We start from the raw sequence: 21151 nt of genomic DNA on the forward strand, positions 1-21151 counted from the left end.
TGGATCGTCTCCTTCCTCGACGGAAGAACACAGAGAGTCCGTCTACCACCGTACAAGTCAGAGGCCACCGAAGTCATCTGCGGCGTCCCTCAAGGATCCTCGCTGAGCCCCACCCTCTTCAACGTCTACATGAGCCCCCTCGCGCCCATCGCACGCCAACACAACCTGAACATCATCTCCTACGCCGATGACACCCAGCTGATCCTCTCCCTGACCAACGACCCCGCCGCTGCCAGAGCCAACCTCCACGAAGGGATGAAAGATGTAGCCGAGTGGATGACGACCAGCCGCCTGAAACTGAACTCAGACAAGACGGAAGTCCTCATCCTGGGCTCCTCGCCCTCCGCCTGGGACGACTCCTGGTGGCCCCCCGCCCTGGGCACCGCACCCACACCGACAGACCACGCACGCAACCTGGGCTTCATCCTGGACTCCTCCCTCTCCATGACCAGACAAGTCAACGCCGTCTCCTCGTCATGCTTCAACATCCTGCGCATGCTACGGAAGATCTTCCGGTGGATCCCCACCGAGACCAGGAAGACGGTTACCCAGCCCTCGTCACCAGCCGACTGGACTACGGCAACGCCCTCTACGCCGGAACCACCGCCAAGCTCCAGAAAAGACTCCAGCGGATCCAGAACGCCTCAGCCAGACTCATCCTCGACATCCCCCGACGCAGCCACATCTCCGGACATCTGAGAGACCTGCACTGGCTCCCCGTCAACAAGAGAATCACCTTCCGTCTCCTCACCCACGCACACAAAGCCCTGCACGATCAAGGCCCGAGCTACCTCAACAACCGCATCAACTTCTACGCTCCCAAACGCCACCTCCGATCAGCCAGTCACGCCCTCGCCGCCGTCCCCCGCATCCGAAGAACGACAACAGGAGGAAGGTCCTTCTCCTACCTGGCCGCCAAGACCTGGAACTCCCTCCCGGCCGACCTGCGCCTGACCCAAGACCACCTCTCCTTCAGGAAGAAGCTCAAGACCTGGCTGTTCGAGCAGTAGCAGCACCCCCCCCCCAAGCGCCTTGAGACCCTCCGGGTGAGTAGTGCGCTCTATAAATGTCCTTGATTGATTGATTGATTGATCTAGGCTTGAGTGCTCTAGTCAGCACAATATGCCCCAGCCTGTTATCGGATAATGCATATCCTTATAGAAGACCCCTCACTCACCAACCTAGTTGGTGACATGCTTCATCATCGGGGTCCCACCCCATAGGCCGAGTGCCTACAGGGTGTGCTGCGACACCTGACTACAGTGGAGCTGGTTAGTATTTTTCTTTTATGTGTGCATAACTATCAAGAAGTGTATTAAAAGGGGCCAACACTACTCACTTCAAGTATTTATTCTTGAGTGCTTGAACCCTTATTAAAATTGGTGTGGCAACTGTGCCTAATTAGGTAGGCTATGGTGTCATAAGTAGTATTGTGCATTAAAAATAGCGAAGTGTGCTATGTGAAATGTGAAATTTACAAAAACTATTGATTAAAAAGGTCTACATGTTTCAACCATTAAATACATTCAAAGGTTTTCGTCAGGACCGTGGTATTTTGAACTGGGTGGTCCACACACGCTAAGGCGCGTCCTGCCCTAGTCCAAACAGGAGACCGCAAATTACGATCTCGTGTAAAAGGGTGCGTTTTTCCTTAGTCGGGAAAAAACGCTTAGATGCGGCACTACCGCTTCATGGGCACCAGCGTTTCCAAGACGGCAAGAGTCCGTCTCTTGCAACTTCTGATCATCAAGCGGAAAACCTACTTGGTTCCTGCTGGACGTGCCCCGTGTCATATGCCATCTATGGTAAGACCTGTCCCAGACCCCGACCCACAGCCTTTTGTAGAGGAACACACTGAATCAGCTGATCCACCTATAGAAATACATGAGATTTACATTTCCAAATGGCCAATGAGAGTAATAAGAAGAGGCGAGGCCTCTAGATTTGGGTTAGCAAATAGAGTGGGGCGAGTAGGAAGGAAATCACAAAAAAAGGGGAGTGACAAGATAGTGAAAAGATCAAGGAAGGTTGAGGCGAAAGGTGAGGATAGGGTGCAAGAATTAAAGTCAATCAACCCCATTAGGAGAATACCGAGGAAGAAACCCCCAAAGAAGCAAGACAAAAGAGCGCAATTAGATATCAATCCATGTACGCAGGAGGAACAAGTTAGGAACAAAACTCCAATTCAGCCCAAAAACCCCGGTAGTCGCCTAGGCCACAGCCACGGCCACAGAGGAAGATCACATCCCGGTAATTCTCGGAGGTAGCAATTAGTAGGCCAAATAATCAGATAAACAAGGTACACATGGCACTACATTTGGCATCAAAATGGGTAAGGAAGGAGGGTATAAAAAGAAGAAGTGGCTATATTTTGAACCAATCCCAATAGGTAAAGGGGGTAAGAAGTTAAGTAAAAGGTTACCGCTAAATATGTCACAACTTCTGCAAGCGTTTGTCCAGTGCCCAAACCTGAAACGTATAGTATCAAACGACTTAAGACAAGTGGGATTTAGGCAAAATAAGGAAGGAGTGGACGTGACCAGAGTATTGATGTACTCTGATTTGGTAAAGATTATGATCGAAAAAGCGGTGAGTGAGGTACAGCAAGAAGGGATACGAATAATATCCGAAGAGGAAATGGAAATAGAAGTAGAAGTGAAAGAGCTGCAAGGAAAGAATTTTTTAAGGTACCATGCAGGATTAAGAAAGAGATAGGTAAGGATAATTGATCTGGAAGAAGAGGAAGGAGTTGCCTTGGGAAATCTTAAAATAGTAGCAAATAACTCAGATGTGGAAAACTGGTGGGGAAACTGGAGCCAGGGAACATGCCACGTAGGTCCCTCAAACAGGTATTTTGAGGTGCGTGGGGAGAAAGGATTCCTAGATGACCTCTAATAGGTAAAGGGCACGCTGCATGACATAAGAATAGCTTCCTGGAACATAAATGGCCTCGGAGATCAAGCTAAACAAGAAAATTGAAGGGAACTAGGAATAAATACCGAGATCATCTGTATCCAGAAAACTTGGCTATGTGGAAAGACCCCGATATTCGATGGTTTCGCCAGTTTAATCGTTTAGCAAAGAAGCGAAGATTTGGGGGTCCAGCAGGTGGAATATTGACATTGTTGTCAACTAAAATAGTGAAAAAGGTGACCGAAATAACTGTAAAATGTAAATGGTTGCTTGCATGTAGGGTAACTTTATCTGCGACAGATAAAAAGAATACAATGATGCTTTTAAATGTGTATATGCAATGGGGTACCACAGAGGAATATGCCGCCGAAATGGGATATTTTAAAGAAGACATGGACATAATTTGTGAAAAGTATGGCATGGATTTGATCATATTAATGGGCGATTTTAATCATAAACTGCATCCAAAGAAAGTAGATTGCTGGTTCCAAGAACTGTTGGAGGCTTATGATATAACACAAGCAACTTTCCCAGATTGTGTGTCCACATCCAATGATATTCAGCTGGGAAACAATTTGGGGACTAAGCCTCTTTTTTCTAAATGGAAGATCAACCCTAGACTGCCCAGAGAAGAAAACCTTTAAATTAGGCTCTTAAAATTGCCCAATAGATTACGCTTTTACGACACCCTGAAGTTTTCAATTAATTAAAGGTTTTAGGATTACTAACAAAGAAGGGAGTGGCCAAAACCTTTTAGAACTAGACCTCATTGATGTTCATTTGAACCCCTGTAAGAAAGTCATTGAACAACAGGTGGGATATCCCAAGCTGATCACAACCAGGCTAACAGAAGAATATATAGCCTGGCTAGTAAAATTGCAGGAGAACCTAGATCTGGGCACAGTAAGTGGTCAGTGCTTGGATTGGTACGTGGGAAACATTGAAGAAGTGGTCCAAAGCCTCAGCGATGGTCTGAGGAAAGACAAAATAAATGATAAAATGAACCAAAGAAAGCCGGAGAGACAAAGAAGTTGGTTCACAAAGAAATGTTTAGAAAAGAAGAGAGATTTAAGGAGAGTAGCACATAGCCTAAACATAAAGTATGAACAGGTTAGGGCCTTTATTCTCACAAAACTAAAAAGAGATTATAAAATGTTAATCAGGAAGGAAAAAAGAGATTATAAAGAAGACTGCTGGTCAAAACTGCTTGAGGCAATAGAAGTAAAGAATATATGTCAGTTCTGGAAACTGGTTCAATCAGCAGTAGATTGTCCGGCAGCCACAATGGACTGTGTGGTAGAAGAAGCTGCTTGGGAGGAATATTTGCTAGAATTATACAGCCCAGGGAGAGAACCGGAAGAGTGTTTGCAACCGAATTGGAGCGGTCTGGTAGCAGATTGAAAACCCGACTTTTCGGCCTCAGCAGTGAAAAAAACGATAAAATCGCTGAAATTAACGAGGGCAGCCGGTCCAGATAACCTCCCTGCCCTGATAATTAAAACCCAGTTGGACTGGTGGGCAGAATTCTTTGCTTAGATATTTCAAGTAATTTTAGATACTGGGAAGTTCTCTAATAATTGGAAGGGTGCAATAATTAGGCCCATACACAAGAAAGGCGATATGCATGCCCCAAAGCACTACAGATTAATTAATCTGATAGATATTGGGGAAAAGATCTTCGCAAAAATAGTATTAGGTAAACTAAAAGATTGGGCGGACCAGAACTCAGTGGTACCGGTTGAACAGGGAGGATTCAAAGAAGGTCATTCCACCATAGACCATTGTTTCGCTCTCTGGGCACTTGCCCTGGAAATCAATAGAACAAAAGAGGAAAATGTATTGGTGTTTCGTTGATTTTCAGGCAGCCTTTGACTTAGTGGATCGCCAGAGCTTAAGGGAGTGCTTGATAAAATATGATATACCGGAAGGCCTACTGGCCATCCTAAAGGAACTACATAGAGGGAACTGGGCCCAAGTAATTAAGGACACACAAGGGTCACTGACACAGGAAATAGCCATAGCAAATGGGCTAAGACAGGGTTGTATCCTGTCCCCCTGCTCTTTGCAATATTTCTAGCTGACCTTCCAGCAGCACTGGAAGTAGACCGAAGCACAAGCCCCAGAATGAGTGGCAGGAAAGTAGCAAGTCTCCTATATGCTGATGATCTCGTGATAATTGACCAAACGGAACTTGGGCTCCAAAGAAAATTACATGCTTTTAGAGAATACTGTGAGGCAAAGTTTTTAGTTGTAAATATGGATAAAACAAAGATTTTCTGTTTTGTTAAGAGAGACAAAAAATTTAGTTGGTATTTAGGACAAATAAAACTGGAAATTGTAAAAGAATATAAATATCTGGCCCTTTGGTTCAACAGCTCTCTAAAATGGTGCACCCACCTAGAAGCCCAAAAAACAAAAGCCTTTTCATCCATTTTTGGGCTGAAAAAATGTAACAAGGATTATGGGGATATGTCGCATAGACCAATGTTAAAAGCTTATGAAGCTATGATTCTGCCTCAAGTAATGTATGGGGCGGAAGTCCTCCATCTAAGTGGAAAAGGAGGGTGGGATCGGGATGAAGGTAAGGCCCTAAAAATGCTATTGTCTCTACCAAACTCCGCAATGATTCAAGCAATTAGAATGGAGACAGTAACAATAGCATGGAACAGCCAGGCCAAAATGTGACTGTCTCTGGTAAGATTCTGGAAACGCCAGAATCCAGGGGGAGTGCAGAAAGTCTCACACTGGTGTAGTGAGGAGATTCGGCACAGTAGTTTAAAATGGGCAAAGGAAGCAAGAAGGAAAATCCAGGAAATAACAGGGAGTTTAAAAGCAAGTTCAATACAGCACCCCCTCAATGTAGAATTTACGAAGAGATCGCTTAGATGCCAAGGCACAGAGCAGTCAAGGAATCACGATCTAGAGTACCTGAGTAAGAAAATATCAGTCCAATGCAAAATAAACTCCTGGGTAAATGCAGCTTGGTATCCATACCTAGAAACTCTGCCAAACCACGGGCTTAGGTGTGAAATCCTATGGGTACGAATCGGCATTAATCCATGGCTAGTGGAGGGAAAAATAAATGCAGAAATGTTACACCCAGAGGAACATGTAAATGTGGGCTTGGGACCAGATCTGAAATTTGGCATATATTGCTAGATTGCCTTAGCGTTTTAGACTTGAGAAAATTGTTTTTACGCTCATTATTTTTAAAATATCGAATAAGGTCACGAGCCCAAGCTAATGTGTTACCGACAGAAATGACAACCCTTTTAACATATGTATTAAGCTAAGCTAGTTTAAGCAATTGCATGGTTTTCATTGCTAACAAGATCTTTTTGTGTTTAAAGGCTACGGTCTAAGTAAACAGAGTTCTTTCTCACCATGCATCTCAGCAAATTGTGTGTTGGTATGCTAGGCAGTGCTCTACCCTCCTTTTGTAATTATCCCCAGAACCCTGAAATGAGAATATAGGCACATAGTTCACTTTTTATCTGTTATGTATTTTTTGTGTTGCATATTTATTTTTAGGTACTTAGTTTGAAAAATATGTTTTATTCAAAGCGCAGCTAACAATTGGCACTGACTGTAATTGGTATGTCTGGGTTTACTTTTCATGAATAAATTGTTGATAAGACAATTGACAGTGCTGGGGACCAGAGGAATTTAGTAACAGCAACATTTAACACATAATTATGGATTTACATATTTTCCAAATAATTTGCAGACTTCATAAAAAATGTTCCTAGCTAAAATGGATGAAAATACTGCAAAGAATATGCCACATAATTTGAAAATTTTCTGCATAATCTAGAACAATTTGCTCCATAATGCGGCACATAATCCTTGCCACGTAATCCTTGTTGCACTGACATTAGTGAAGCTCTGCATAGTGGGTTGGGGGTGCTCATTGTGACAATGAAATCCATATTGCACTGGCAGCCATGAAGTATTTCCCATATTTCGTGGTTCAGTGTAAAACATTGGTTTTTATACAACTGCATTTTATGCAAAAGCAGCCAAAGATGTAAAACATATATAGGCCCTCTTCTTCGGTCTTGTTCTTCTTAGGTCCTCTTTCCGAGGGTCAGTTGCAGGAAACTGTGACTTCTATTTTGTTGTTTTCAAAACATTTTTCTTGCTGAAGGCTAGTGAAGTGTATCGGTGAAAATAGGTTATTTGCCATGTCTGAATGCCAAAATCATAATGAGATGGTATTTCCACTTTCGGATACAGGTTCTGTCGTTCACCAATGTTTCTGAACCAAATCCCGTAATTCGCAAAGTATTTCTATCCTAGTGGCTGTTGCTTCAACTGTTTTTCTTCTCTGTGATGTGAGAGGGGCCATATAGCTCTCATTGTTTTTTGGAGTACCTCTTTCTGCAGCTCTCCCACCCATCTTGCCATCATTATGTCTCGCCATCCAGCTTGTAATTGTCCCAAGGCTTAGTGCTGTAGCATCATTATAATTATGAAATGAGGAGGTAGGTTGCTCACACCGTGATGAATATTAATAGTTATAAGCACTTCAATAGTATCCCATTGACCAAAACAGTTGGTTCTACCTGTTTCCAATCTCGGTGTTAGTAAATGCCATATATTCCATTGCTTGTCTGTGTTTTGACATCACTGCTGGTCCCTGTAGTTCCACAAAAGTGAAAAAATGGAAGCAGACAATATTTACAGATGTCACTGGTAAATGATGCGAATAAGAAAGCAGTAAGCACAAATCAGTCCAGCTACACACGCCAAAAATTAAAAATCTCTGACCTGGCATACTAGTCCAGGAGCAAGCAAGGCATGCACAGGAACTTTCCAGGGTTTAGAGAAGACAAGGCTCTGAAGAAGGCTTTCTCAGGAACTGCCCCTGAACATTGGAACTCTCTGCCCTTTCCATAAGGGAAGGCAGCGTGTAAATGGGTCTCACGGAGCCCCAGAGTAATGTTGTTTGTTTAAGGTTGGTTGACATGCAGCTTTGATAGTCTTCATGGGCATTCTGATCAGGTTGACTGTAAAAAGCAATACCTCATAACTATTCACATTCACGTCAGTGTAAACTTCAAAACCACGGCAGTGGAAACTCTTCAAAGGCACAGCAGTGGAAACTCTTCAAATGCAAAGCAGTGGAAACTCTTCAAATGCATTGCAGTGGAAACTTCAAATGGCTGACACAAATTGTACTGTGCCCTATGCATTTACTACTGGTGCTTGGCATGCTATAATATGATACTCACTGCAGAGTATCTGTGCCTTTTTTTGCATTTTTAAAGTACTCCAATGCCCCTGGCCAAGTTAGAACTATATAATAAATAAAATAAAGAAACTTTCAAGACCCGATATGTTCCTCATATCCTTTGCTGTAAGATGATGCCAATCCCTCTCTAGCAAAGAATCTTGTTTTGGATTTTATAACATCAGAAATTCGTTCAAGCCTTATCCGAATTTTTGTCCCTTTGATGGTCTACGATGTTCTGTAAAGAAGGCAGATTTGTTGTCCAGTTTAATATTCTCAATCCCATTTAAGGTTCAATCATTGCTCTTGTTTATCAATGAGTAAAGGATAAGAAAGGTCAGTGCCGCTGCATATGATACCTTAAGATGAACACCTCTGATGGCATCTCATCTCTATCTAACAATTTGGGTGGAAAGCAAACCGCGATGTCTAAAATGTGCAATTTTACTAGATGTTGCCGAATTTGATAGACTGAGACACACACATGATTCTGGCACATCATTCTTGATACCTCAGGAGAAGAGTGTGGTGAACCTAATCTCCAGAAATTCGAACCATTGTGTTGCAGTTGATTCCTTATGACCACTGTGACATCAAAGCCCAAATGAACATCTCATCTTCTTTCGACTCTCAAGGGCTCGCAATGTACCTCTTGTAACTTATAATGACAGTTGCAAATTGCATTGTGCACCTGTGCCTTGTGAATTATTACTTTATATTCCCAAGACCAGCTGTACAGGCTTTGCAAATGCAAATACCATTGTGCATCAAGCAGGAGTATTTTTTTACTTGGCATAATGTGTTTCCTATTAGAATTGACCAGACTAGAGTTGTTTGGAAGTCGGGGAAGTTCTCTTCAGTCTTACACCTTGCCATTTCCCAAGATCTTTCAGTTGCAAAATAATAAACATCTGATCTATCACAACTCCTAATGGGTTTCCATTCACCAAACAATTGCTGCTCCTGTAGGGAATCGTTAGAGGTATGTTTCTTTACTTGCACAGTTTGCATGGGTGAGTGTTTTCTGGCAAAGAGTACATTTGTGAGAATATGAAACAGGCTCTCATTTTCATTTGAAGGAGGTTTCCAGTTTAATGAGGATCTGCAGTTGGATCTTAAGTGAGAGACATTGTATCCTATAATTTGTTTTCTCTATTAGCAGCCTTCTCGCTAGCCATTATTCACTGGCCGGTTGCCGCTGAAGCTCTCTGCCATGATATCATATGATCTGCGCTGATGACATCTCATGTTATTTTATTAGGTGGAGCTTGTGGAGGAGACGCGACAGCTGGACTCAGTGTACTTCAGAAAGCTGCAGGCTCTGTATGAAGAGAGCACATTCAAGAAAGATGAGGTACCAAAGTGCTTTCTAACATCAACAAACCTACTCCTGACTTAGGCAATTAACTCTTTGTGGTTTACCAATATGTAAACAGAGCTGCTTTTGGTCTCTCTAAACCGCATTGCTTGCCGAGAGCTGAATTCATTTCTATGCTGAATCACTTTGCTGCCATTAAATTGTTTACTGTGAGAAGAGTTACTTTAAGTTGTGCTGTAGCTCATGGTGGTAGAGCAAGTCTCCACAAGCGCTATAGCCATTGGTCACACTGGTCCACACTTTTATCTGAACACTTAGCTTTGTCCAAAAAGTTAGTTCCTTTTGGTTATTGCACCTGATTCAGCAAACTGCATGAGACCTGCAGTTTATTTGACTAACTGCAGCCTTTAGTTCAATGTAGTTGATAACTATGAATGCATAGTAGATTTGCTGCAGACTTTGCAACATTTAGAAATTGAGATCTCATTGTCCAGCAAATTGGAGAAGATAAAAAAAAATTCAAGTATCCTTCTGAAACCAGATGTGTCTGCTATGAACTAATCCAGAGAATATTCATGGAACAAAACATACTTTACTTAAGTTTTATTTAATTCTTCATAGTATCATCATGTTAAGAGTTTCCACAGCATTGTTGTGGGGCATAGCCTGCCCAACCATACATAAATACACACACACATACATATTCACTGAAAAAACCCAGAGGTTACAGGGACGTTATAATTAGGCTCAGATTTAATTCGTACAAATGCACTGCTTGTGAATTCATATAAAACATCACTCATGACATGGTCAGTGACGTCACTGATGACATCTTAAATGACATTACTGATGACATCATCCAGTGAGTGTAAGTCTTTTCTAAGAGGTTATGATTGTTAAACATATATACTAACCTACTACACAAGTTAAATTAATATACTAGGTGCACTACTACGAAGTGATACTGCTTCTAACATATATTATGTGAGTGGCTGTGTGACTGTATGTATCATTGTATGTATGGCTGTGTGAGTGGCTGTATGGGAGTATACGTGGGTGCGTGAGTAGCTGTGTGGGTGAGTGAGTTACTGTGTGAGTGACAGTATTGAGTGAGTAGGTGTGTCAGTGGTTGTATGGGTGAGCGAGTGGCAGTGTAAGTGGCTCTATGGGTGGGTAAGTGGGTGTGTAAGTGTAGGAGGCTGGCTTAGTATATGGTGCACACTTATTTAAGTGAGGCACCTTGCACTAATCCAGGCAACCCGTAGGGTGATTTTAGTGGTCTTTGATAATCCTAGAAAGCTCTCCAAGTGATAGCTGTGGCGAGCAGCCTTCAGGCTTATCTTGAAGGAGTGTTAAGCAGCTTGTTTCACCAGTTTAATCATGTACTGTAGGTTAAATGAGAAAGACCCATACCGTTTTTATATAAAAATACTTCTATTTATTACACATCACACACTAACACATTGGTATATCTGCTACCCGCAGATATCAACACAATACCCAACAATATTCAATTGCAATAAGGCAAGTAGCACAGAATCCAGTAGTCTCCAGGGGGAGACCAAACCATATATTAGGAAAGTGGAATGCGAACTGCAAAGGAGAACGGCGACTTGGACCAGAAGACCCAGAGAAGCTGGGGACACAAGGAACTACCCAAGGTAAGTACCCGGGAACCCCACAGAGACTGTGTGCAGAGTGGGAACACAGCTGCGTGCCAAATGGAAGTCAATGGAGAAGTCGAGATTACAATTTTGCATAAGAAGGACCCTTCTCAGAGAACCCAGAAGAATTCCCTTGGAGGACGGAAGGTTGGAGAGCCACCCCACCCGTGGATGCCCCAAAGACCAATTTACAGACACCAAGGAAGCCAGGGGCATAGGGGTGAAGAGACGTCAGAAACCTCCGTAGGCGACAGGGGAAGACTTGGAGAAAAGTGCCTCTGGTGAAGAAGGCTGATGGAATCCAAGGGTGGATTCTGGAAGTGAAGAACCTGCTAGCAGAGGGGACAGAGTCTGTCACTCGGAAGTGACCAGGAAGCACAGAAGAGCAATGCCCACTTATGTCGGACAGTTCAGCAGTGATGACGGTGACCTTGTCGCTGCAGCTGCGAGAACAAAGCGACGCTGAGGAAGAACAGGAGCCGTGTACGAGCTACCCCACATCGGAAGTCAGTGACTAGGTGGTCGGTGGACTGTGGGAGCACCAACAAGCCCTGGTAGCCGCCAGGGGCGGCTGGTGTTAATGGGAGAAATGGGTGTTGCCCTGCCACCCTCAGGGGAGAGTCAAGAAAAGAATTACAAAAAGGCAACCGGAACAGATTTAATTGTGGTTACTTGCTGCTCTCATAAGTCATATTTATGGCAGCTGTGAGCAACTTTGAAGGTACGGTCCTGCTGCGCATGCCTGCTGGGCGAGGTATTCTTCGACCAGCAGGCACAAACTAGAGCAGTGATATCATGGCAGAGGGCGTGTGCCGACTTTGAATGCTGTGAATGGGGGTTCTTTTTGGGCGCTTACACAATGGCCGTAGGAGTTCGAGAACTCCATTCATTTCAATGGTAGAGGGAGTGTCAAGCATATAGGTAAAACAAGGGAGTGGGTGGCACTCGCAACTATTAAACACTCGTCGTCACAAGAGGGGGCGGGCTTAGGAGGGGTGATGCAGGCTGCTGTCTTTATTCCTCCTCTGCCGTCTGTGAGAAGTTGGCCTGATATATAATGTTCACTATTCTAGTGAACACTTTGTATCAGTCCAAACAACCCTTATTGATGTTTGGTTGTAAGTCAACCTGATAGACCAGCTATCCTAGTAGCATGGACACGTGCAGTCTTTAGGCTAAACTCTAGAGGGCGTGTTAAGCCAGCTGTTTTACCATCACATTTACCCCTTGAACACCAAGTGAAAGGACACCACACAAGTTGTTATGAAAAATAAAGTATATTTATTTATAACAAGACTACCCTGGCTCTTTATGAGACAGGGAGCTAAGCACACAACAAAACTCTTAAAGAAATACTTAAAGTCGCACAATTTACACAAATGCCCGAGGGGCACGAAAAACCATATACTATACAAGTGGAATGCGAAATACTAGCAGGTAAGTAACTATTCTCATAGGCTTTAGGATCGCTAGGACTGGACTACTGAACCTCTAGATTACAAGCAGGAGGCCTAGGGACGTCGTGTGCAGAGTGGGAACTCTCACGCGTAAGGCGGGAAAAAGTCTATGGAGGCTAGTAAAAGCAAAGTTAGTGTTCTCGGGCGAACCCGACTAGGTAGAGCTGAAACGACAAAGGATCCTGACACTTAGATAGTTAAGCTATGCTGGAGCACCGAAATGCTCAGGTTACCTAGCCCAGGGGCTGCGGCTGCATAGGGCTGAAAAGACGTCGGAGATCCTCGTTGCAGTCTATGGAGCCTGAAGAAAGAAGTTGCTGGCAGGCGACCAGTGAAGAAGTTCGTGGTGATCCAAGCCTGGATCGATGAAGATGGATACCTGTAAGCAGAGGGGACCAAGTTCTGAATCACTAGCCAGTGATTAGGTGGGCACCAGGATGGCACCGGACGAAGTCACCTCGACCAGGTGAGTGGGCGATGCTGGGCTCTGCAGTCTCTCGGACCAGGAGGCGTTGTCGGCGACCAGGATGGAGGGGCGAGCTGTCCCACGGTGGTGTCTGCTGTCGACGTCGCTGGACCCAGGATTGGGGCAACAAGTCTTGGCAAATGCAAGCCCACGCGGTGGACTTAAAATGGCGTCTGGAGTGGACCAGGAGGGTCCGGGGTGCTCCTCTGTTGGAGGGGAGCAAGGGCCAGTCTGGAGCAACCAGACTAGCGGTGTTGTCATCGTCGTTCGTCGTCAAAAGGGCCACTAGCCAGCGGGCAAGTGACCTGGACAACGCGGTGAGCAGCAAAAAGCAGAAGGGCCCCACGCAGATCTCGTGGATGCAGGGGGGCTGAACGTCGGTGCTGGAGCTGCTCAGGGTCGGGGCTTCTCTTACCCCAAAGCACTCAGTCGAGGGTCACTCGGTGGTCGTGCTGGACAAGCGTCGTGCAGTCTTGAAGATGGCCGGTCACTCGAGGTCTCGTCACACCCACGAATCTCAGCTGGGCTGATGATACAGGTAGAGGTCAGAGGTGCCAGGGAAGCCGGTTCTCGTCGAGCTGGGCAGTCTTGATCCGGAGGAGAGACTTACAGCAGACCGCGATGCTTGGTTGGTGCCTGCTGCTGCAGGGTGACTACTCCTTAGTCACAAGGGAGAAATCTTGAGAAGAGTCTTGAGTTCCTTTCGTGGAAAGTCGGTTCAGGATTCAAAGATGATCTAATTTGGAAGGGGGCCTGCTCCTACCTTTATCCTGGGAAAGGGGCTGGCACGCGACTAAGTCCTGCCCTATGGGTGGGAGTAGGAGGGGGGTGGTTACACCCCTCTCCTTTGCCGGGCTTTTCCCCAGATCAGGGGCTGGAGTGCCCCTGGAACTGGTTCAAGCCGGCCTATGCACAGTGAGCACCGGGGTGCCACTTGCAGTCACCTTCCTCTAAAGCCCTGCCTACCTGGGATACACAAAACCCTGTCTGGGATGGTGCTGGCACCGCCCCTGACAAGAAACCCTTTGTCCAGGCCTCCGTTGCTGGAAGGACTCCCAGCAGCAGGAGGGCAGACTTGTGTCTCGGTGGCAGCATCCATTTTGTGGAGCTGAGGCTTGAGTTAGCTTTAGCCGGGGTTACAGCTACATACAAGTCGTGTCCCTCTAGAAGGGTGGAATGCTAACCCCGTCGCCAGAATTGGCGAGGGGTTAGTATTCCAATTCGTATGACACCTTACTCGACATGTTTTGATAAAGCGATACCAGAGTTGTCATATAACCGCGAGGATTATAATGCACTTAAGAGTATATGGTATGCGTTATCATGGAACAGCTATTAGGACTTGGTTCCGCAAGCTGCAAACGGGCTCAGCTCATGCCAGAGCACCATCTCACATTATTCCAAGCACTCTGCCTTCAGGATTGATAAGGCCTGCCATAGGAGTGACTGATAGGAATATATGTGTCCATTTTAGGGTTAGATATAGGAATACTATATCTAAAGCAAAGGGTGTGTACACCACCTTGCCCCAGCTGTCAAGCAGCCAGTTGTGTCTGTTTTAGTTAGTCAGCTCAGGGGTGGCATAATACATGCTGCAGCCCCTGGGAGACCTCTGGGTACACCTCTGCCCTAGTTACAGGGACACAAGAGAGGGCCCAGTGCCAATTCAGTACCTGGGTACAATTTGGAATAGAGAGAACAGCTAGGCTGTGGGTCTGATTAGCAGGCCCACAGCCAGGGAAAGTCGTAAACCAGTGAAGCAAAAAGCAAAAATCTGGGTGATCATAGGATTGCAGACCCTACTCTCCTACATGACCCCCCCCCCAAAAAAAACTTTGGGACAATAAGCTAACCTTGACCAGGTGAGTCTTCTTGCTCTAAGTGGAAATACCTGGAGAGCCCATCAGCATTGCCATGATCAGTACCAGGTCTATGCTCCACTGTAAAATCCATCCCCTGTAGGGAAATGGACCACCTAAGTAGTTTGGGGTTTTCACCCTTCATCTGATTTAGCCATAAGAGGGGCTTATGGTCGGTCTGAATCTTAAAGTGAGTGCCAAACAAGTATGACCTCAACTTTTTCAGGGCCCATACCACAGCAAAGGCCTCCCTCTCAATAGCTGACCAATTTTTCTCGCTGGGGGTCAGCCTCCTGCTAATAAAAGCAATGGGCTGGTCGTTACCATCAAAATTCAGCTGAGATAGAACAGCTCCCACACCCAACTCGGAAGCATCTGTTTGGACAATGAAGGTTTTGGAGTAGTCTGGACTCTTTAGGATAGGTGCTGTGCACATGGCCTGCTTTAGGCCATTGAATGCTTTCTGACAGCTTGCTGTCCACTGAACTTTCTTTGGCATCTTTTTACTTGTCAGGTCATTAAGTGGAGTCACAATGGACCCATAATTCTTGACAAATTTCCTATAGTAACCAGTCAGGCCCAAGAAAGCTCGAACCTGAGTCTGGGTGGTTGGAGGAGCCCAGTCCTCGATGGCCTGTATCTTACTCTCCAAGGGTTGAACCTGGCCTCCACCTACAAGGTGGCCCAGGTATACAACCTGTGTCTGCCCTATCTGGCACTTAGTGGACTTGATAGTGAGACCTGCCTTTTGCAGTGCCTCTAACACTTTCCTCAGGTGGACCAGGTGATCCTCCCAGGTGGAACTAAAGACAGCTATATCATCAAGATATGCTGCACAGAAGTCATCCAACCCAGTGAGAACTTGATTCACCAGCCTTTGGAAGGTGGCAGGTGCATTTTTCAAACCAAAGGGCATTACCACAATTTGATAATGCCCACCAGGGGTAGAAAATGCTGTCTTGGGCTTGGCCTCCACAGCTAACCTGATTTGCCAATACCCAGCTGTCAGGTCAAATGTACTTAAGTAGTTGGCAGAAGCCAATCTATCTATAAGTTCATCTGCTCTTGGTATTGGGTGGGCATCAGTCTTAGTGACTGCATTGAGTCCTCTGTAGTCTACGCAAAACCTCATCTCTTTCTTACCACCCTAAGTGTGAGGCTTTGGCACTAGAACTACTGGGCTAGCCCAAGGGCTATCTGAGGGCTCAATGACTCCCAGCTCCAACATTTTCTGCACTTCTGTCTTGATGCAGTCTCTGACATGATCAGGCTGTCTGTAGATTTTACTCTTGACAGGCAGACTGTCTCCAGTGTCAACTTCATGGGTACACCAATCAGTTTGACTGGGGGTCAGAGAGAACATATGTCTAAAGGATTGCAGAACTTGTCTACAATCCTGTTGCTGATGTTCAGAGAGGCTGCCACAAAAGACAACACCATCTACTGATCCATCATCAGGATTCTGAGTGAGCAGGTCTGGGAGAGGGTCACTCTCTTCCTCCTGTCCCTCATCTGTGGCCATGAGCAAGCCCATGTCCTTCCTGTCGACATATGCCTTGAGCCTGTTTACATGGAGCACCCTGAGGGGGCTCCTGGGAGTTCCAAGGTCCACCAGGTAGGTGACCTCTCCCTTTTGCTCAATGATTGTGTGGGGCCCAGACCATTTGTCTTTGAGTGCTGCTGGGGTCACTGGCTCCAGCACCCTCACCTTCTGTCCAGGCTCGTACACAGTCAGGACAGCCTTTTGGTCATGCCAAGCTTTTTGAAGTTCTTGGCTTGCCTCAAGGTTTTTAGATGCCTTTTCCATATACTCAGCCATCCTGGAGCGGAGACCAAGTACATAGTCCACAATGTTTGTTCCTGGCTTTTTGAGAGGTCTCTCCCATCCTTCCTTTACCAAACAAAGGGGTCCCCTTACAGGATGCCCAAACAGAAGCTCAAAAGGGCTGTAATCAACCTCCTTCTGTGGGACCTCTCTGTAAGCAAACAAGAGGCAGGGGATCAGGACATCCCATCTCCTCCTGAGAGGTTTCGGTAGTCCATGAATCATCCCTTTGAGGGTCCTGTTGAATCTCTCAACCAGCCCATTGCACTGTGGGTGATAGGGTGTGGTGAACTTATAGTTGACACCACATTCCTTCCACGTTGCAGTCAGATATCCTGACATGAAGTTTGCACCTCTGTCAGAGACAACCTCCTTAGGGAAGCCCACTCTGGAGAACACTCCAATTAGGGCTCTTGCCACAACAGGTGCTGTAGTGGTCCTAAGGGGAATAGCTTCAGGATACCTGGTGGCATGGTCCACCACCACCAGTATAAACTTGTGCCCTGATGCTGTCTGGGGTTCCATTGGACCAACAATGTCAATCCCCACTCTCTCAAAGGGTACCCCCACCACAGGTAGTGGTATGAGGGGGGCCTTTGTTGTGCCACCTGACTTGCCACTGGCTTGGCAAGTGACACAGGAGCGACAAAACTCCTTGGTATCTTCACTCATGTGAGGCCAGTGAAAGTGTGTGACAAGCCCGTCCCACGTCTTGTTCTGGCCTAAGTGACCTGCAAGGGGAATTTCATGGGCCAAGGTAAGAAGGAAACCTCTCTGAGACAAGGGGATGACCAGCCTCCTGGTCGTACCAGGCTTGGTGTCTCTTGACTCAGAGTACAGGAGTCCATCATCCCAGTATACCTTGTGGGTACCTGTGGCATTCCCTGCAGCCTCAGCAGCAGCCTGCTGTCTGAGGGGTTCAAGTGAGGGGCAGTCCAACTGTGCCTTTCCCAGGTCTTCCCTGGAGGGTCCCCCTGAGCCCAGAAACTCAACCTGATCAGGTTCAAGCTCTTTAGGCTCAGTTTCCCTCAGTTCCTTGAGTCAGCCTCCTCAGAGACTTGATCCACAACCTGGGGCAAGGGGGAAGGCAATGCCTTAACCCTACTGCTCCTCTTCTTGGGAGGTGTCTGGTCCATTGTTCCAGGATCCAGCACCTGTTCAGTGGGGCATCTTTTGGCCTGTGACCTAGTCACAGCAAGGACATGTGCTGGCAAGCCTAACATTTCCATGTGAGTCCTCTGCTCCACTTCTGACCATAGGGATGTTTCAAAATCATTGCCCAACAGACATTCTACTGGGAGGTCTGAACTAACTACAACCTTCTTTGGGCCACTTACCCCTCCCCAGGAGAAATCAACAATTGCCATACTGTGATTGGTAGTGACATTGCTGGCATTGGTCACCAGGTAATCTGTACCTGGCATGATCTGTCCAGGGTACACAAAGTTAGGTGTCACCATTGTGACACTGGCACAAGTGTCCCTGTAGGCCTGAGCCATCTTTCCATTTATTAAAGGTGTCTGCCTGTATTTGCCCAAAGTATTGGGACTTGCATCAGGGGATATATCTACATCCCCTGTACAGACAAGGACAGCCTGAGTGAGTGTGCCAACTAAGTTGTCATACCCCTCAGTTCCCAAGGTTAACCCAACTATTCCCTTGGGAGGTGCACTACCACTACTGACTGTACTAGGGGGTGCAGTTGCCTTAGGGGCTGTAGTGGTAGGAGTTTGCCCTCCTCTTTTGGTGCACTCACTAAACCAGTGAGACTTACTTTTACAGTACTGGCACCACCTTTTTGACTGGCCTTCTTGAGTCTTCTTTTTCTGCTGTGAAGCCTGACCCCCACCCTCTTTGGTTTGTTGGGGACCTGTTGAAGACTTCTGGTCATTTTGTTCACTCTTGTTACTACCCTTTTGGTCTGCTTTCTTCTGACCACCCTGGTTCTGAGTCTGGTTCTGCTTGACCCTTGTTCTGACCCATCTGTCTGCCTTCTTTCCCAATTCTTGGGGAGAGGTCAGATCTGAGTCAACAAGGTGCTGATGCAACAACTGGTTCTGACCGTTATTTAAAATCTGCTCTCTCATGATCAGATTGTACAACCCTGTATAATCAGTAACCTTACTGCCCAGCAACCAGTCTTCCAAAGCCTTAGTGGCACAATCCACAAAGTCAGACCAATCCTGAGACTGAATTTTCTGGGTATCCCTGAACAGCAACCTGTACTGCTCAATGGTTAAGCCAAACCCATCAACCAGTGTATTCTTCAGGACTTGGTAATTGTTAGCATCCTCAACTCTAGTAGTGAGGAGCTTATCTCTACCTTTGCCTTCAAAGGAGAGCCACAGTATAGCTGCCCACTGACTTTGGGGGATGCACTGGACAGTGCAGGCCCTCTCCAAAGCAGCCATCCATTTGTGGATGTCATCCCCTTGTTTAAAGGGGGGCACTATCTTACTCAGGTGTTTAGTATCTAAACTCCTTTCTTTATCTCTAGGGAGATTGCTGCCACCAGTGGGGACTACCCCACTCATCTGCTGCTCTCTAGCAAAGGCAAGCTTCTCTTTGGCCAGGGCAAGTTCTTCCCTTTCAATCCTCAGATTAGCCTGTTTCATCCTTGCTTCATGCTCTCTTCTCTGAGGGGAAGTCAATCTCCTCTGGGGAGAAATCCTTCTCCTCTGAGAAGAGGCATTAGAGTGCAGAGATCTATTGGAGTCCCTAGAATGAGATCTATCTCTTCTAACTCCAAGGTTAGGCCTCATGAGGGTCAGTACAGGGGGGCCCCCAGATCCTTCCCTATGTAGGTCTAAGTTGGCCCTAGTAAGTCTGCTGACTAACTCAGACCTTTTGTCTGCCTCATCCCCAGAGAGTTCCTCTTCTTCCTCCTCCTCAACTGCATTTTCAGTGTCAAGGAGGTCTGGATCACCAAGGGTACCCTCTAAGGCTGGCATACTCCCATCTGTATGAGAAGCTCTTCTAGCATCATATGTCTCTAAGAGACCTAACAAAAAGGGAGTGGTGGGGTTAGACCCCTGTTTCAATTTCCTGGAGGTACACAAGTGTCTCAACTCCTGGAAATTGAGAGCTGCATATCTTGAGATGACCTGTGGAGGGTCATTAGCCACTAGGGGAGTCTCTGAAGACTCTCCATGGGTAGACATGCTTTTCTAGTGAGGTGTAAGTGGTGCACTTACCTACACTATTTGTTTGCCTACTGATCCCTTGCTAAGAGTTGTAGTTTAGGGTGTGCTAAGCCCTAGGAGCTACAACAGCTGGTTCAGTAGAACTCAGAGTATTCTAAGCTAAGTTATATGTACCTTAGTACTTATGTGATCTTTCAAATGATATTCTTAGGATACGTGTGGTAAAACAACAGCAAGCTCAAATCCCAACCGCTGCTCACCAATGTGAGAAGTTGGCCTGATATATAATGTTCACTATTCTAGTGAACACTTTGTATCAGTCCAAACAACCCTTATTGATGTTTGGTTGTAAGTCAACCTGATAGACCAGCTATCCTAGTAGCATGGACACGTGCAGTCTTTAGGCTAAACTCTAGAGGGCGTGTTAAGCCAGCTGTTTTACCATCACATTTACCCCTTGAACACCAAGTGAAAGGACACCACACAAGTTGTTATGAAAAATAAAGTATATTTATTTATAACAAGACTACCCTGGCTCTTTATGAGACAGGGAGTTAAGCACACAACAAAACTCTTAAAGAAATACTTAAAGTCGCACAATTTACACAAATGCCCAAGGGGCACGAAAAACCATATACTATACAAGTGGAATGCGAAATACTAGCAGGTAAGTAACTATTCTCATAGGCTTTAGGATCGCTAGGACTGGACTACTGAACCTTTAGATTACAAGCAGGAGGCCTAGGGACGTCGTGTGCAGAGTGGGAACTCTCACGCGTAAGGCGGGAAAAAGTCTATGGAGGCTAGTAAAAGCAAAGTTAGTGTTCTCGGGCGAACCCGACTAGGTAGAGCTGAAACGACAAAGGATCCTGACACTTAGATAGCTAAGCTATGCTGGGGCACCGAAATGCTCAGGTTACCTAGCCCAGGGGCTGCGGCTGCATAGGGCTGAAAAGACGTCGGAGATCCTCGTTGCAGTCTATGGAGCCTGAAGAAAGAAGTTGCTGGCAGGCGACCAGTGAAGAAGTTCGTGGTGATCCAAGCCTGGATCGATGAAGATGGATACCTGTAAGCAGAGGGGACCAAGTTCTGAATCACTAGCCAGTGATTAGGTGGGCACCAGGATGGCACCGGACGAAGTCACCTCGACCAGGTGAGTGGGCGACGCTGGGCTCTGCAGACTCTCGGACCAGGAGGCGTTGTCGGCGACCAGGATGGAGGGGCGAGCTGTCCCACGGTGGTGTCTGCTGTCGACGTCGCTGGACCCAGGATT

The 21151-nt window shown here is 46.1% G+C and overlaps 1 protein-coding gene across 2 annotated transcripts in view; it reads left to right on the top strand.

Moving 5' to 3' along the window:
- The window catches only part of RGS22 (regulator of G protein signaling 22), a 1652097-nt gene that overhangs the window by 1141700 nt on the left and 489246 nt on the right, over nucleotides 1-21151 (top strand). For both annotated transcript variants that reach the window (XM_078686958.1, XM_078686959.1), the window contains exon 16: nucleotides 9408-9500. In XM_078686958.1, coding sequence (XP_078543084.1) covers nucleotides 9408-9500 — 93 coding nt within the window. The remainder of the gene's footprint in view (nucleotides 1-9407; nucleotides 9501-21151) is intronic.

This window comes from Lissotriton helveticus, chromosome 4_1 (assembly GCF_964261635.1).
Source record: "Lissotriton helveticus chromosome 4_1, aLisHel1.1, whole genome shotgun sequence".
In the NCBI taxonomy this organism is placed as follows: Eukaryota; Metazoa; Chordata; class Amphibia; order Caudata; family Salamandridae; genus Lissotriton; species Lissotriton helveticus.